Genomic DNA, 19542 nt, shown 5'->3' with positions numbered 1-19542 from the left:
TGTTAACTTATTGTTATCTAGAACTGACTTTTATTTACTGTCAGATATCGATTGTCATCATCCACTGAACTGCAAGTAAATCAAAGCAGTTCTATCAATTAATAGTTGTAGTAGCTATTGAAGTAGAGTAAACACAGAATTACTGGGGCCTTTTTACTATTTGTCTCAATGGCTCTCTAGAGGCTTTTGTATTCTTTCATATGACAATAGTGGATCATCATGAAGGCTTCCATTTGTTACACAGATTATCACTTTCCCTCGTCAGAAGGATGGAAAGGATCAGAACATGGCATGATTACAAAAAAAGACAAGATGCTTTACAATGACTGGGGGTATTTAAAGAAATCATTAACAGCTGTTGTCTGTGTTTGTGGTTTTCAGTGCTCTTCTCCTGAATCCACTATATCTGCTCTGTTAATGTCTTTGTCTGATGGCTTTTACACAGCCCTACTTAAAGTGATATCTTAGTCTTTGGGGAACGTCACTGTTTTTTTCTGCATAAACAGTGTTACATGTGGATGCATTAGGACTCTGAATGCAACTTTAAGGTATGCCAAAAAAGTGTTTTTAGAAAAAAATACTGACCTTCCAGGTGGCATAGTGGTTCAGTAGTTACCAATGTAGCATCACAAATGATATACTAAAAAAACAAACACTAAATCTTCAACAGATGATAGCCAATGGGTTCTCAGATTGTATTTCTGCCAAAGCGTTCAGCCAGTTTTGCTCTCCAGACAGACTTTTTTTTGCCCGGCACTCAAACTTGATTGGTTGATACTCCCTGGACCAAAAACAGACTACAATGGAAACCAGGGTGCTTCCGATACCAAAATATTTTACCATTGATTAGTTAAATTCTAATTGTCAAGTTCAGTTAAATTAACTCAATTCAGTTAACAAACTATTTAGTACTAGCTCGCCTAATGCAAAGGACATCGTATTTTTAAGATGATCCACTTGACAGTCAGAGTTACAGTGAACATATTTCAGACAGCACACAAAGACAAAAGTTTGTCTTACTGGCTAATTTTGCTATTTATCCTATTTACCCAAAGACTGAGCTAACCCTGAAAGTCTTTACTGTTCACACATTTCTTCTGATGCAGGATTCAAACATCTGTTTTACTTCTGCAGGAAACAAAACAGGCATGACTGGCAGCCCCCCTCCCTTCGCCCCGTCCCCATCGTAATGGCTTGATCCTTTGATTACAGTGTTGGGAGAAAAGCACATGAGTATGTTCCTAAGATTTCCTTGAGGGCACAGCGTTGGCACATGAAATGTTCTGTCATGAACACTCCCGCACAAATGGGTCTTAATAAAGACCATCGGAGCATTAGATCAGTAAGTGTGTGAGAACATTTTCCAGTTCCTCCAGCTATAAATTACAGCTCATTTAGATATTGTAGCATCAGCAATCCTACACACTCTGCGGTATGACAGCGGAGTTTGGGGATTCTGTGATTGATGTTAATGTTGTTATTATGGTTCAGTGCAATTTGTAAATTGTTAGGTGCTTGTGTAATAGTGTGCCTGATAAATGGGAGATTTTCTTATTAAGTGTGCAGAATGGACATCTGATGCCTATCCAAACATACATTTCTGATGATTGATCTGTTGTGGCTGAATATCAATGTAGTATAAATACCATGGTGTTGGCTGTGGTTTAAAGGGTCCACTACAATTATTTATAAAATACTGTGAACATATTTGACTGTTCTAAGTAATGTAGATGTTTCTACCATTGAGGCCATTGTTTTCACCTTATTATTGATCAGTCACAGAATTGTCTTGTGTTTACTTGCATCCCTTCATCTTTTATTCTTGGTGATAGCTCCAGTATATTCAATAAATCAAACAACCGATACACAGAGTAATTGTCCAGTCATACCTACCTTCATACCTTCATGCAAACGTTATTTGCTGCTTCATCTCTTCCCCTTTAGAGTTCCATCATTTCTTCTCAGCCCAAAGTGAATTTAAGAGACAGCAGACGTGACGTGTCTGCTGACATCTCAGAGGAGCTGTTTCTTTCATGTTGCACTAGATTCTAAGATTAAAAGAGGAAAAGCTTTAATGACAGTTTTTAATCAACTTTTTTTGTTGACATAATAGATGATCTCACTTTGCTGCTTGCTGCAGATGAGGGAAATCCTTGCTTTACAAACTTGTGATTGTGCCCATATGCAGCGCAGTGAAATGGCAATCTCATATAGAGGGTATTCTTGAGATTTTAACAGAATTAACTGAGTTCATGTTCATCATCTGGATCCCTCCTGGCCTGAACTGAGTGAAAGATGTCATCCACTTGCTATTGTGCCTCTGAGACCCTTTTTCTAACTCAAAAACGGATGTCTTGTTTACCCAATTAGCAGACTTTTTGACCTCACATTCCTTGCGGCTGTTAACTTAAGGTGAAAAGTGCAAAACAAACCATTATTCAGATCATTTGTTCCCTCTAAGTGGCTCTCGTCCATATATCTTTGCTGATTCCTTGAAGGCTGCTGGTATGCTGGAATTTTTAGTGTGACACCAGATCTGTTCGCTCAGTGCCATTCCTCAGGGCAGCAGAGTGTGACCACGCAGCTCTTTGTAGATTTGTCTGACACTGCTGTCACGATGAGTGTAAAGAGCAAGTAGGTCTCTAAAGGGCTGACAGACATGGCTGCATTTATGAAGGAAGAGGGTTTAATCTACTTAAGAAGTCCTATATATCTTGTATATCCTTTGGAGAAAGTCCTGAGACAGCCTGAGACATGTTTGTAGTGGTTAAATTGAAGAGATTTATGTTGAAGAGCTCGTATTGTAATTTTCAGGCACCCTGCTGCTCATGTAAATCCCTCCAATATGAAAAGTCTTTAGTTAAATGGATTTATTTCTTTTACATGTTACTGAAATGCACAATCTTTGTTTGCCTAAGTGCCCTTGGCACCGCCTCTTACATAATGACATTGACATTTAGGTAGAGTGATCTCAGTCAGTTCCCAGGTTAACCCTTTAAAATCTGAGAAAATTGGCTTGGATTCTTTCAATAACAAGGAAATAAGGAAGTGAGCAACCTGACAAAAAAGAACACAACATTAACAAGGAATTAGTGAAAAGTTATAAGAAAATTACTTGAAGAAAGTGCTAAAAAATATCCATCTATTTCCTTTAGCATAATTTTCAAATATATAATTTCAATAATTATAAATAAGGATTCCTAGTTTTGATGATATCTAATAATCTCCCCAAGCTAATTTTCAGGTCTTTTTTTTGTCACCTTTTACTAATTTATTGCAGTTTGCAGGAAATTTCTTGCCAAGTTGCTCATTACATTTTTTCCCATGTTTTCAACATTATTAAACAGATTTTCTCAGGTGTGAGGTTTAAAATCCTTGTAAAAGGCGTCTGAAAGCAGCACAAGAAAACTTATGTTGATCCGGGTGTTAAAGGGTTAAAGTAGGATCAGTAATACCAGTCTTTAAGTGGTGACTCATTTTCTCCGATTATGATGAAGAGCTTTATTCATAATCCTCAGGTGGAGTTGTTAAAGTGCAGAGTTAATCAACAAAACCCACCTGCAGACAGGACATGACGAATGGCACTTTACCTGCATGCATGGAGTAAAAAATAAATGCCTCGCCTTTAACGTACTTCTAATGACGTGAAAAAAAGCCAGTGGGTGGGCAGTACAACGTCTGGCACTGTAGCGCGTCAAAGGGGGGAAAAAAAATCTTTAAATAGGAGGGAATTTGTAGCTGCCCTTTGCAGCTTTAAAAGCCAGTGGCCCCGTAAGTGGTTTCCCGCTTTTCAGGAATGCCGTCAGTGGTCTGTTCACAGCATGTTCAGGTTTTTCCTAAGTGCCAGCAGAGGAATGATTTGGTTTGGTTGCTGCAGATGGTTTCCGTCTGGGTCCCCTAATCTTAAAAAGGTTGTAGAACAAAGAATGGCCATAAGTATGTGGACACCCACACATTACACCCTCTATTGATTGTTGAACATGTAATTTCCAAACCATGGGCATTAATCTGATTCTGTAACAGCCCCCACTCTTCTGGAAAGGCTTTCCACGAGAAACTGGCTGCTGGGATTTACTTTCAGACACAAAAGAATTAGTGAGGTCCAGCATTAATGTTGCATTAATCTTCTGTATTTTTGGGATTCTCTTAATCAATATTCATTGAAATACAGAGGACCATCTCTTTGAAACAATCAGCTGCATCACTGCAATCAATCTCTATTTCAAAACACGCGAAAAGGACAATAAATTGCAAAGACTCACCTGATTAATTCAGTTGTAATGCATTTCATGTAGTAAACACAAACCTTTATCATTTGCACTTTATTATCAACTTTGTAGTACTGTGTAGTCTTGAAATTTTGATTAATTATGCAATCTTTGTTCATATCTTTTTGTTTTTATGAATGATTATAGTTATTTAATATGGGAGGTATCTCCATAAGCAGGCTTCTAACATCTCCTGTACAGTTTTTAAACTGTTTGATTTTCTTTTTCTTTTCTATTCATGTGTATGTTCAAGTAAAATTGAATGTTGAATGATAGAGCCTGGCTCACAGTTGTTGTTCCAGTTCATTCAAATGGTGTCAGACGGGGTTGAAGTCAGGACTCTCTGTCCTTTTTTTAATGAACCTGGCTTTGTTTACAGATGCAATGTCATGTTGAAACAGGAAAGGGTTTTCCCCAGACTGCTGCCTCAATGCTTGAAGCACACTACTGCCTATAATATCATTGCACGCTGTGGCTTTGAAATTTCCCCCCATTAGGGCTTATTTTAGGGCAGTGAATCAAAAGGTTATTGAAACCTTTCATTATGACTCTAATGAGGCTTCTACAACATTAATTAGAGAGATTGAAGATTAAGTTCTGTTTCTTTACTTGCTCTCTGTAATGAATTTTTTTTAAATCATTTGGTGCCCCACAAATTTTTGCATGTGCATTTTCAACAAAAAATACAGCTAAATCAAATGCAAAAAACATGTTTAGATCACAAGAGATGCACAGAACGACTGTAGTTGAATGATTTTCAACTTGATCGTCCATGGCTGGTTAAAAGCAGGTAATTCTCTAATATAGCTCGATCAAATTTACAAGCATGGACCACAAAATGGTTCATGTAGCCAACAGCACCCCTGCAATCTTAAGAAATCAGTTGAGCCAAATTTGCTGGTTTTAAACAAGATTTTCTAATATATACGGACATTTTTTTACACTCACAATTTTGTGGATGCTTTATGAGACACTCATCTTTGATATCATACTTAAATTTTTATTATTTCAAGTTTCCAGTGGCTTTGAAGAAAAGTTCTGAATATGTTTGTGTATACTGTCAATTATAGTTCTAGAAAATCGGAATCTGACAAAATCGCAATTGGCAGGTGAGACTTTGAAAAAATTAGCATTTGGAATCAGCCAAGAAATTTGCAATCTGTGCATCTCTAGAGATCACATACAGTAACACAGGTACACTTTTATCAAAAGAGACAATTTGGAGCACAAATTCTTTAACGTCCTTTAGTTGAAACTTGGACTGCAGGTTTTCCCACACATTCATTTACTTGTGGCAGCCTGCCACGACTAAAACATATACCGCCACCAATAGATTTTCTCTTTTTGGAGCTGGACCATTCAGTAGAAACACTATTGGAATATATATACTGTTTGGTTATTTATAGCACCACACTATAGGAGCACAGTGTACTCTGAGCAGAGATGGAGCAGCAAAACATCAGGTGCATTGAAAGTAAAACTTGACTGTTCATTCTGCTGAGTTGCCTGTGCTGCATTCAGTGACACTCAAAAACCTCAGAAATTAGAGAGGACACAGAATGACACAAAAAGACATACAGGCATTCAAAAAAAAGAGCTTGTTTGGTTTAATGTTAAACGTCTGCATGATGTTTATATGTAAAAAACTTTTTCAAACCCTAAGCTGTGTTTTCTTGTGAACCTTTTCACTACAGATGAGGTCAACATTCTGCAGGAGCTTTCTCTTCAAGTGTCCAACAGCAGTAACGCCTCCATGACTGTGGATGACAGCAGGTGTCCAGTCCTACAGGTTGGACAGTACTCCACCTTGGCTCTCTCTCTTCGGTATCTCCTCACCGATGGGTATGTTTTCATTTACATCTCCTATTTTAATTCTTTATTAATAGTGCATTACTACTGCATGTAAATGGAAAAGCTTTACTTCTGGTTAAAAAGTATTTTCAATTACAATTTCAATATGTGATGTCTCACTGGTGGTGGTTTCTTTATGTTTTAAGTAGCAAATGTAAAGCCCAATGATGCATGTCTATGTTTATGTTTGTGTATAGGTTCGCAGATGAGTTCAGTTTATTGGTGCAGCTGCGGAGTCCTCAGAGAGTTGAACGCAGTGTCTTCACCATGCTCAGCCCCGACAACCACATAATGCTGCAGCTGCGGATCAGCGCTTACGCCATTATCTTTATAGGAACACAGCAGCGACACTACGAGTGAGCACACTTTGTTTTTTCCCTTTTAGAGCCAAATTAATAAAAATGAAGTGCAAGTTGTGTATGTAGTGTTGTAACATCCTCTGCAGATTTATAAAAGTTTTATTGATAAGTTATTAGATAAAATTGCTTAAAATCCTCCAGAGAGATAATAAGTAAGCACTTTTATGCATTACCCCATATCAAAAAATCCAGATGTCAGAAAGTAATTACAACATTCATCTCAGGTAATTGAGGACCACTCATGCCCATTCCTGATTCTTGGCTAAAGTGTACATCTGTATGATAGAGGAGAACCCTGTGGAAGTGTATTTGTTTGCAGCATGTGTGTATTTGTTTGCATGTGAATTGTGCCTGGCTGTCTCTTTGGTGACATGATTTATTAGGTGTCTTTTGGCAGGTTTTCCTGAACCACAGAGCTCGAAGCAATTCATCACCACAAGACAGCAGACAGAACTGGGCCAAAAGATAGACATATACAGAGTCTACAGTTATCTTTTACTGTTGGCACATGGTTGATTTTATTCTTTACCTTGCTTTTGTCTTAAAGCAGCATGTCTGTTTGTGGCTAACACCTACTAGGTAAGGTTGGGTTTCAAGCCCAGAGGACAGTAATGGCTCTTTTCGACATTACTGCTTAACTGATTAATATTTTATATATTAAAGGAGAACATCTTGGGGAGTCATATTGCAAATGTGAAAAAAAACAAAAGAAACGTATTTACCAACAATAAATTTAAGACTAAACTTTAAAAATGAAACTAAACCTTCCTATTCAGTGAAGTAAGGTTTTCACAAGTTAAGAGAAATAAAAAGGGTTTGAACTTTTACCCACATCTGTATTTGAACAGTCAGAGGGCCAAAACCTGAACTGAACGTATCTCCTAAATTAATTCATACAGACATTTATCTCCAGACAAACAAAACCAAAGACATGTGATTACATTAAAACCCATGTGTCTCTCTGTCAGGTTCCCAGTCAGCGGCCTCTCTGATGGAAAGTGGCACCATGTGGCCGTCAGTGTCTCTGCCAAGAGGCTGGCGCTGTATGTGGACTGCTCTCTGCTGGAGAGTGTGGAGTGGGTTTACCACGGCATGGGGATCAGCACCGACGGGCTGCTCATGGTCGGGGGCATTGTTGAGGGATTTGAGACTCCTTTTGAAGTAAGTGGCTTCTATCCAGTTTATTTTGTGTGTCAAACTCTGCAACTTTCATTTTCTCACTGATCATAAAAAGAAATATGAAACACACAAAAGCAACCCCACCTATAATCATCAACCCCACACCCTATAACTTATTTTTTTTGTCTCCCCATTTCTCTCCAAACATTTACAAGATGCCTCGAGGCTGAATTAAGTTTTATTCTACTAACCTCAGGTCACACTCTGACTTAACAATGAACTTGAGGTCTGAGGTCACTTTTTTAGAATTTAAAATCTCTACTTTTAGAATTGCATGTGTGTGCAATAAGACACATTATATGACCAGATGGTTGTGCAATAGCCAAACGATATTTAAAAACAACTGTTGCCTGGTAATAAGCCACATGTGTGTATAGCCCTGTTCATTTGAATTTAGTCCCAAAAAGACATGCTCATCCTTGTGGCACACACACAGAGGAGTGAACACACAAGTAGATATTCCAGCCCCGTGGCCCTGTCCCACCCCATTCCCTTTTCATCACAGACACAAAGACATGTAACCCATAATGCTTAGAAACCATGTGTTTGTTTTTATAAAGTATGCGTAGAAATCGCTGCAACCTGCTCTAACCACAACCTCAATTACCTCCCAAGCACCAGTGTTACATAAAATTACAGGGGAAACACTGATGAATGTTTGGATAGAGGATGAGTTCAGCATCCTCAAACCCCCCTCCCCGTTCTCCAGCATGAAGACATCTCACTTCACTTAACTTTAAGGGTCCGTTGTGTGGAGTTAGGGGGATATATTGGCAGAAATTTAATAATATAGTAAACATGTATCTTTTAGCATGGAATCAACCGAAAATAAGAATCGTTGTGCATCTGTTACCTTAGAACGAGCGATTTATATCTACTTAGGGAGCGGATCCTCATCCACGGAGATCACCATGTTGCACCACTATGTTTCCGCAGTAGCCCTCTATAGAAGAACAGACAAACCATTGGCTCTAGATAGAGCCATTCCCATTTTCATGTTAGCTACAGTAGTTAGCAGATTCTTCACAGCAACAGCGACAGAAAAACAGTTTTTTTTTAAACGCGAAACTACTTTATTCAGTTGTTTTATGCCTTTTCACTGGTGGTAGCCGAGGCCAGAGGTATTATGTTTTCGCATTGTCTGTCTGTCTGTCTCATTCTCGTGAAAGCAATATTACAAGAAAGCCTTGAGGGAATTTCTTAAAATTTGACAAAAACATCCACTTTAACTCAGTAATGAATTGATTCGATTTGAATGATCATGGGTGAAAGGTCAAGGTCACTGTGACCTTTTCTGTCTCATTATTGCGAACACATTATGTAAAGAACAGCTCAAGGAACTGAACGATTTTGGTAGTCAAAGGTCAAGGTCACAGTGACCTCGCATCCATCTTACTTTCATGAAAGCAAAATCTCAGGAACATCTTGAGGGAATTTCTTCTGATTTGGCACAAACATCCACCTGGACTCAACAATGAACTGATTAGAATTTGGCAGCCAAAGGTCAAGGTCACTGTAACTTTGCATCCATCTCATTCTTATAAAGTTTATTTTGGAGAGGAGGAGACCTCTGCAGATAATTTGGTTCCTGATAAAAAATTTTAAAAAACCCTGAGCAATGAACACTTATGAAATTCTCACCGGGAGAAGTTTTAGTTGGTTGCAATCCACAACCCTATGCCAACCTGAGTGTCTTTGGGCTATGGGGTAAACCAACAAGGAGAACATGTAAACTCCTAAGTGCAAATCATGTGAAGTTTACATTTTTGCTGACAATTTTCAAATGAGTTAAGTTTCAGACGTTTGCATTTTATTAGTGCATTCCATGCACCTTTTGGTTTTCATTAATTTCTGAATCATGGGAAAGTCTTTGAGCTGTGTAATCAGTCACAGAGAACACCAAATCTGCATTAATTCTTGCCAAAGTTACATTACTGTTGTGTAGTAATGCAGGTTAAGTGCCAATTAATTGAAATAGCATGCATTCATTTCTTTGTATGGTCCTTTAGGTTTTCATCCCAAGGGCAAAAACTGAAACTCTAACATTAAAGACTGATTTTGAAGGCTTATGATGCACCTGGCTTTGCATTGTGCACATGTTGTCCCAGTTATAACAAGCCCGAGGACCAGGACAAACAGTGTGACTGTATCACAATGGAGTTATAGAGGTAGCATCTGGATTTGTTCTTAGCACCAGATAAAATGAATTCTCCGTTGCCTTGTTTCCCCTGGTGACAACTTTTTACTGAGCTCCAAGGATGAAGTACTTCCACACTCAGAGGTGGTGACAGTGTGGTCTCTGGACAAAATTTTGTGTTGGGTTTCGCTAAAGCATACATTACTGTACTCAGCTTTTATCTCTCACTCTTACTGTCATTTACTCCCCTGCAGCACGACTGGGACACATTTGCTTCCTTTTAATGGATTCTTTTAAAGAACAAAGACATACAGTACATATTAATGTGATCGCTATAGATAAGCACAGGTTGCATGTTTTGGGCATCTGTGTTTGATTCTCAGTCAAGTCCGTTACATAACTCATGATTAATCACCTTTAGAATTAGCAGAAATTCTTTTTCTACATGAAAACATGCAGCAGATGTCTATGTTTGGCAGACATATGTGTAGTTCAAGCCCCCTCTATTTTTAGGATATAATGGAAATATTTATGGCAGAGGTTTTGCATTTTTTAATGCAGAAAACATCTCTGAAATAGTATCTTTTCATACACAACAATGTATTTCTGCATTTAATAAAAACAGCTGAGATTGAGTTCCTTGAAATGTATATGTCTCTTTCCTCTTGTCTTGGGATTTGATATGAGAATGTGAGCTCAAACAGCTTGTTGAAATGAGATTTCATTTCTCCCTAATGGGCTCTTTTTGTGCGTATCACCAGAATGATACGCATCAGCAGTCTTAAATTTGGCGTAACAATGAAATATTTGTATTTTAATAGTACAGATAGAATTGATTTTAAAACCATGTGTGGTTTCCCAAGGAAATTCAAACTGCACACACACACGCACGCACACACACACACACACACACACGCACACGCGCACACACACACACACACACACACACACACACACACACTGTCACATTTTTATAAACACAGCCTGAGGACAAAGGTTTTTAAATATCTCCTGATCCTTTGTTTGTCATGTCTTGCCTGATGTCAGTATCACTAGTAAATTAGAGTAAAGTAACCCTGGGAACTGCACTGAAATACACGACCTTCAGTAATCTCCTTATGTGTGAGTGCACATGTCAAGTCTTATTCTCCCATTCTGTGTATTTATTGTGTGCATGACATGCATGAAAACATGTACAGTGCATACACAGAATATGTACACAGATTTATCTGACAGTGTTTTCTCTAAAGGTTCATTTTGACTCAGTATGTTTGTAGTTTTCTAAAGTAATGTTGGTCTGTAAAATGTCAAAAGACAGTTAAAAATATTCATCTGTAGTTTCCATAGCTCAAGGTGACATCTTCAATTTGTTTATTTTGACTGATTGCTGGTCTAAAACCTCAAAATATTCAATTAACTATCATAGAGGTCTCAGAAAACCATTCTCAGCAATCAAAAACTTAGAAAGAAATGATTACTACCAGCACCATGCAAGATGAAGATGGAGAATGTTAACAACACGGTCTTGCAAATATCTCAGTATGAGCAACCTTGTGATAGCTAATGTAGGAAATCTGTTCGTACAAACCTTGTCAGAGGGCTTTTATTTTGAAAAGAAACAGGAGGTGTTGAGTTAAATGTAAACATTTAAATATTTCATGTCTGTGACAGATACAGACGTTGAAATTGTAGTGAAAGGTGGTATGATGCCAGTATGATCAAAACACATTGAAAACACAACATTCACTGAATATTTTCCTGAAACTGCACGCACTGTGGAGAAAATATTGGCGAGACTCCTGTTCTCCTGATGTGCTGCACTTGAGCAGCACTGCTTGCGCAGGCCAGTGGGGCTGCTCTAACCTGTAAACACGGGTGCAAAAAAACAAGAGGTTCTGCAATGCACATGTGATGCTTGCACAGATAGTTTGTTCCAGTCGTTGTATACCTTCACCCTTCAGCCAGATTTAGTCTTGTTTTAATCTAAATATATTTGTTTAGTTGGACATTGAAATCACCAAAACCAGTCACATAAAAGTGGCTAAATCCAGTACCAACTACTTTGGAAGATTGGTACAGAATAATCTTTAAAGTATTTAAAATAAAAAAGTATACTCTATTTTTAAAGATCCAAAAGAACAAATCTGGTGCAGAGCAAAATGTTGAAAGTGCGCAAATCCTTAATATGTGTTCAGACTCTCAAGTTTCTTGTAATCTCCAAAATGTAGCTGCACATAAAGAGACCTTCAGATTTTTTCTCTTTTCTGCATGTAGGATTTGTGTTTGACTGATGTTTCCGTCTCTGTAGGGTCATCTCCGACAGCTGACCTTCCTGATGGGCGACCCAGAGGCCGCAAAGCAGCACTGCAGCCACCATCCACCTCGCTGCGGCGAGGTCGCGCCCAAGCCTCCGCGCTCCCCACGCACAGACAACTCCCTGGAGGTGAGGAGAGATGTATGGGAAAGGAAAAAAAGAGAGATCAGGAAAATTCATGCCATTTTTGCAAGTGAAATTAACTCTTTGACTTATGTAAACATTGCGGCTCTGACATGTCACTGAGGTGTTTAAGGTGAAGCCAGGTGCTCCAGACATTCAGACTCCTGCAGTTATAACTTTAACAGCGGAACCTGTTGTACACAGTGAATCATGATAAAAGATCATCAGAGGATTTTAAATAAAAACTGCACTGACTCCTGTGGTTTTGATGCAGTCTGGTGAATTTAACTCTGGGTGTTTGGTTAATAATCACTTTAGGTCTGAACTGTCTTTGATTGTGGTTTTTAAATTTAGAAATTCTGTTTCCACACAGAATATTCTGCTGTCCTCAAATGACCTGGAGGATCTGCTGGGGGATCCTGAGGACGAGCAATTTGGGAGCTTTGGCAGAAGAGTAAGTCGGATGTTTTGGTGCCTTCAGGGCTCTGTAAAGCTGTCCTGAAAATTCGCTTTTTATGTAGGTGTAAAAAAACAATTTAAAAAAACACGCAATTGTCTGGTTTCACAGCTGTGCCCTGGAGTTGTAGTTGGAGAGTGTGGGCAGCTGACCAGTCGTCATGGTAATTAGGTCCAGCTGTGGACAGGCAGGCAACTACAGTCATGTATACCAACTGCTGCTCTGGTTTCACTGGCTTCATCAGTCTTTGTCTGTAAAAGCACCAGTCCAGTGTCTGTCATTAATTAGTGCTGCGGTGCAGAGCCTCGGGCGTCAGAGGCACCAACCAGTCGTCCCACCTCTCGTCCTTGGTTCACGAGGCAACTTTGCATATGTGTGTGTGTGTGTGTCTGACCTGTGTGTCCTCTGGTCCATCAGTCTGTGTCTGCTCACTTGTCTTAGTTGTGGCCTGGAAAAGGGTTCATCTGGGCGCTGAAGCTCAATGTGTTTGAGTAATTATAGCGAGGTCACGTTTCTTATGGTTTTTATTTAAAAAAAAAAAAAAAAAACAATCAGGGAATTTTTAGGTGTCATTTATATGAACACTAAGTTAATGCATTTTCTGAAAAAGCAACCAAAACCAATAATGGATTTTAACTTTTGCAACTCAACCACTTTGTAATTGTACTTTTTAGGTCAATTATTTGCAGTGTATGAGTCAGTACATCTGTATTTTCTCCCCTTTTCTTCATTCTGTGTTCTATAACCATATCTTTTTGAGCTGTTTTCTCTGCAAGAAAACCTGTAATCTATAGTGATCATCACTGTCTTTTGTAGTTTCTTAATTTTCTTAATCAAGAAGACTTTCATATATTGGATGTTGTTTGACATTAAGTTTGTAGGGTGTCAGATTACCACCTAAGATTGATCCCCCAGTGTTAAATATTTGTCCCAAAAATGCTGTCTGAAAAAAAAATATATATAGTAAGCTAGATATTGATAAGATTTCAGTCAGTATGTTAAACTTATGTTGATAATGAAAAATATTTTTGACTGATTAGTACATCTAAATCCCCAATAAGCTGCCCTTTACATTTAGAAACCTGTTTTGTTATGACTACACACACAGTGTAGTTTGATCCCTGAGACCAAACTAAACACACTTCCTTAAATGCATACAGTTGTTTACATTGGCGCTTCCAGAATAAAAAGTGTTTCTGGAATCAGCATGTTTATGATGGAAACAAAGCAAAGATCGTATGTTTGGAAAGGAAGGAAAAGCAAAGCTGGTTTTAATTTACATTTTCATGTCCATGCAAAATACCTGAAACAATCAGCCAGGATCTGGTTCTCTTTACCGTGTACAGTAGTGTCCTGAATGTTGAACGCAGCAGAGCAGCGTACTCTGCCGTGCCAGCTCCACCAGGCACAGAGTCTCTGCATCAGGATGGCATTGAGATGCCTTTGTGATGATGTAGACGACGAAGGCCGCTCCCGCTGTTTTGAGTTGTAGAGAATGTTTGCAGAAACAAGCTGCACCAGATCCATCGTAATAGTTAGTGAAATCTCCCTCAGCTGGCTGCATCTCTTTCTCATTATCCTTCTCTCTCTGTTCATCTGCTTCTATTTTTCTGTTTTTTTTATTGTGTCTGAATCTGTCTCCTCTGGCTGTGTGTCTGTCTGTCCCTGTGTCTTTGTCTCTGTCTGTGCAAACAGCTGTTTTTCCCTGTCTCCTCTGCCTGTCTTTATTCTACGATGAGCCAAGCTAACCGGTTGCAGGTTCCAACTAAATATTTACCGTACACATATGTTTTGGTAGTTGTATCAAGTGTAAGTAAAAAATGTCCTACACTGTTTTTGGCTTCTGAAATGTGAATGTTTGCTGCTTTATTTAGCCTATATTATAATCAATTAAATAAGTTTGGCTTTTGGACTGCTGGCCAGAAAAAAACAAGCAATTTGAAGAGATTTATCCTAGGTGCATTTTCTGAGATTGTTTAGACTAAATGACTAATTAATTAATGAAAAAATCAGTGGGTCATAAAGAGTGTTAAAGGAATACTTCACCCCCCAAATGACTATTTGTATAACTCAGCCCATGTTAAACTGAATTCTTGAAGAAAATGTAGTTTTTCTTGCATACCTCCAATGAACCAAGAATCCATAAATGGAAAAAAAAAATCCATTGGCATTTAACAACAGCAAAACTATATCAAAACATTATATAAGTTATATAAACCTGCAGTACCATTCAAGTGTCAATTATCCAGTCATATGCTCAGTACTTCCCAAACAGCCTTTTCCGACAACTGAACTTAAAGTGAAACCTATCTATGCTCTCTTTAAGCCAGACTGCCTTGACTAAAAAGTATTTTTACCTCACTGAACAAAGGAGCTGCAGGTCTACCACTGCGGAAGTCAGTTAGTTTGTTTGTGCTATTGTATGACTTGTTTTAAAAGGGGTTAGGTAAATTCACCAAAGTTACAAAATAGCACAAACAAACAAAGTGATCAAGGCAGTGCTAGACTAGCAGCTTTCATATTCAATGAAGTAAAATTCCTTTTTTTTTTCTTTTTTTCCTGTCAGAAAGGACTGCCTGTGAAGCACTGAGCATACGACTGGTAAAATGATACTTGGATCATACTGCACAAGTTGTGTGAGACTTTGCAAACATTGTTAGTTTTGAAAACCCCGATGACTCAAATTCATCAAGAACTTTCTCTGTTTCTGGATTTCTTTTTTCACCAGATGCAACTTTTTCTTCACAAATTCAGCATAACACAGTGTGAGTAATTGATGCACAAATGGTCAGTGAGGGCTGAAGTATAGCTTTAATTGCAGCTAATCATATAAGAAATGGTGTCTGAAGGAGTGATTTTGGCCGAAGCCCTTGTTTCCCTGCAGCCTGTTTCTCATTACATCCTCCCAGACCAGACCTGTGGAGCTGTAGCCGCCCTGTCTCTGGCTCTCCTCAGAATCTGCACATTTGAAAGAAAAGAAATAAAACAAGGCTCCTACATTAACAAGATCTATTTCTCCTGTGCTAAGGTCTGCTGCTGTCCGCTTTGAAGCGTGACATTTCTGACTGCGGGGCCACGGTGTTGGGGTTTCCTGACTCTGATGCATGTCCTGTCTGGGGCCACGGACTCCCTTGACAGGTGCTCTCTTTAGAGACATGGCACTCGCCCAGTTAATGTACTGCTCCTCTAGTGTGCACTAAGATATTAAACACTCCTGCAGGTCAGGGACCTTAGCTAAACATGTAATTCAAAAGCCATGGCTATGAACTTCAGAGTATGCTGATGACTTTGAACACTGATATACATATCCTGCATTAGTCAGAATTACTTTATAGTAGTCTTGTGTCTTGTGTCTTGTGTGTGTAAAAATGTGGATTTCCTTGCATATGCAGTATGCCTGTGTGTCAGAAAGGCGGGGACAGATAGAGCATGACAGAGCTTGTGTTTGATTGTTTTTTCACCGCAGGAGTGAATCCAGTTTGTTTGAGGGCTTTAAGTTTTATAAATAGTTATAATACTGCTTCCACTCCATCCCTAAAGCTGCATCTGTCAGAGAGAGAAGGAGGTAGACACACACACGCCCGTGGTCATAATACTCCTCGTTCCATATCCTATCACAACCAAGTGTTTCCACTTGAGTCTCTAGAGAGGCCTCTTTCATAAAACTTGTCAAACAATGGCTTTTTACTGGCAAGCTGAGACAAAAACAAAGAGGTGGAAAAAAATGATCCATCATCTTGACACTTTTCCACTTTTCCAATCCACCAGGGTCCATGTATGAAGTATTCTTTGTAAAGTTTGGCAAGAGTTGATTATAAAATGACTTTAACGTGGGTGGAATTTTCATGTTCTAGCAAAGCTTAAATTTTTGGTTGAGTGCTGTTTAACCTTTTCTAAGGCTGCTTAAAAAAGTAATTACCCACAACTGAAAGAATTTACTTACAATGAACAGACAACATTCCTGATGTTCACCTTAAACCATAGACTGTGTATAAAGAGGACAACATCACAGCTCCCTAAAAGTAAAGTCAAAACATCTTGATCTGCCCTCCATGTTAGCATTGGGACATTGGCCAATATTAAAAAGTCAAAGTACACATATCCCAAGTTTTTTTGTTTCTGAAAGTAATGCAGTATGTTTTCCCAAAAAGTTAAGACTGTATTTATTTATCCATACAAGAAATACTTTAGAACACAATATATGATATTGACTTTTAATGGTCTTGAAGATATTAAATGGATTTTGAGCTATTTTTCCATTTTTTCTTGATAATTAGTGGATGTTTTGTGGAATTGTGGAAGTTTCCAGGTACTTTATTTTACGAATAACGAAAACTTTATTGTAGGAACATAAAAACATTAAATAAATTGAGAGCAATACATTCCAAAGAAAAAGTATAAAAATATGTCTGTGATACACATTCAAGAAGACATAATTTACTATAAGTAGAGAGCAGAGTTTGGTGATAATTCTCTCATCACTGCATGCAACATCTTTCACATTACATGTAATTATCTGATGCATTGTTTATACAAAAATTTTGACTGGAGAAGCATTAGGGATGTCTTTTATTCTTACTGGTCTTTAAGATTTTTTATGACTCCTCAGAAGTTAGAAGTGATTGAACTACAGAAATACTAAGCGGAAACTCACAGCACATTCTCAATTATGTTGCAGTACTTATTATGTTGATAACTTTGATAAGACAAATAAATTTGAATATTTCCCATACAGTATTGTAAATAATTTTATTAAGATTTTAAAATTTCACCATTTTTTTCTTTCTTTTTTTTTTTTTGCTATCATGGCACAATGTTGCTTTAAGGTAGCCTAACCAAAAGTTTACACCAAAAACAATTTTTTTTTTTAAAATGACTTTAAATTATATCCACTTTATCTCTTATGACAGAAAAAAACATTACAAACATTTCTTTACCAATCGGCATCATAATGCATACCATAGAGGGTTGACTGCACTGATAACACAGCTATCTCTCCCTCTGAATTCAGCCATTTACCTGTTGAATTTGCCCTCATCTTCCACTTTATCAAGCCACAAGTCTGAGCCAAAACGTTATACTACAGTCCTCAAAGCGCTGCCCATGTTGTCAACAGTCTTTTTGGACTGCTTGTAGCTGGTACTCTATTCTCTCTTGCTCCCTTTGTTTTCTGTCTATGACTCTTTTTATCTCACTTTCTGGCCACACTGCATATTTGGCATCAGCTGGCTAAAGCAGAAGCCTGTGCCAGTTCATAGTCATCCACCTGGGATGTAGAGAGAATCGAAACGAAAGGTTAGCCTGCGTTCACCTCTCATCCAAAAAGTAAGGCGGATATAAGCTGATCCCTCGGGTGTGTCATTATGTTTGTCATCACTGAACTCCGTATTATCTGCTTGTCAGGTGAGCTGAACCAGTACAAATTGCGCACTGGTGTGTGGATAAAAAAACTGATATCATTCCTTAACTGTCAAAGCAGCAAAGAATCAAATTGTCTGTACGTTACAATCCTGTCATGTTCACATTTTTGGCCAAAAATAACATGTCTTCATGCCAGCAAACGTCACATTCCTTCATGGATCTAGATACAGTTCACTTATTCTGCTCTTGTCCTTCTCTAAATGTTGTCTTGTTGGAGAACAAGGTTACTTAACACAGACAAATCTGCTAGGTTTCCTAGCAACAAAGAGAGGAGGAAGCAGGTAGATGTGCTGACAGACCTCTTCAACTCCACACTCAAGATGTCTTTAAATATCTGCTGTAGCCAGCCAAGAAGCTCCAGTAAGGCCCAGCAGCAGATGAGTGAAACACGACAGGTCTTCAGTTTTTATTTGTGATTTGTACGGTGCTCTGCCAGCATGCAGAATGTAAATCCTGCTGGGTTTGGCCCCGAGATGATGGGTCTGCTGAAAGGATAGTTACACTTCTCTCAGCACTCTCAGACTGTGTTTGCAGAGCTCTGTGATTAGTGGGTGTCAGGCTTTATGATCATATCAGGGAGAAAAAAAGTGAATCATTAAAGCAGTGTTGATGATATTGTGGTAATGTAATGTTACCTTAATGATGGTGCTGAAAGATAGTCAGGCACCATCTGGTACTGTAGGAGAAATGCAGTTTTTTTGTTTATTTATACAGTCCTGTGATGTCAGAGTGCATTGGTGTGTGAATAGAGGTGATGATGGTGATGATGATAATAATAAGAAAAGAACTTTTCAAATGCAAGTGCTTAAGAGCAGTTTTTAGTATGTTAACCCTTAGGGACTATTTGGCACATTTTACGTACTGTTCATTCTTCATTTTTTGATATTTTTGGCTGTGTTCAAAAATTTTGGCTTGATTGCAAATTTTTGTTCAATCTTGGAATTCCCAACCCAGCTCCTACAATAAGTCTAAAATACACTGTGTAAACAAAACTGTTATATTCATACTGTCAAGTGCAAAATGCACCAAACCCATTCAAACTGCAGTTTTTGAACCCACAGCCATCAAAGCATTAAACATGCATTGTAATATTTCTGGGTGTCATTCTGGACTTTTGCCTTGGAACTTACAATTTTTACTATTTTACATCTAATGATGCCATTTTTACCATATTTTACATGTGGAGAAAATACATTAGATTTTCACTTTGTGCACTGTCACAATCAATGTGACTTTAAATCAGTGACATATTCCAGGCTGTGATAATCAAAAAAATAATAATCCACTTAGCCTTTAGTATATTGAAAATCTTTTTTTGTGCAGAGTGTGTTACAGGTGTGTCTGATATGTGGTCTCTAAGGGTTAAGCCTATATTTGTTTACATTTTGCCAAATTGGTTCCATTAAAGCTGCTGGCTGGCTGGGGCCTCTCTG

The 19542-nt window shown here is 38.3% G+C and overlaps 1 protein-coding gene across 1 annotated transcript in view; it reads left to right on the top strand.

The window, feature by feature from the left end:
* Positions 1-19542, top strand: part of si:ch211-196i2.1 (collagen alpha-1(I) chain) — a 102999-nt gene that overhangs the window by 23910 nt on the left and 59547 nt on the right. The window contains exons 2-6 of the mRNA XM_042509703.1: positions 5963-6110; positions 6317-6475; positions 7447-7639; positions 12103-12237; positions 12605-12685. Coding sequence (XP_042365637.1) covers positions 5963-6110; positions 6317-6475; positions 7447-7639; positions 12103-12237; positions 12605-12685 — 716 coding nt within the window. The remainder of the gene's footprint in view (positions 1-5962; positions 6111-6316; positions 6476-7446; positions 7640-12102; positions 12238-12604; positions 12686-19542) is intronic.

The sequence above is a fragment of the Plectropomus leopardus genome, chromosome 20, assembly GCF_008729295.1.
Source record: "Plectropomus leopardus isolate mb chromosome 20, YSFRI_Pleo_2.0, whole genome shotgun sequence".
Taxonomy (NCBI): Eukaryota; Metazoa; Chordata; class Actinopteri; order Perciformes; family Serranidae; genus Plectropomus; species Plectropomus leopardus.
The sequence above is the reverse complement of the archived record's forward strand: the minus strand, read 5'-3'. Positions and strand labels throughout refer to the sequence as shown.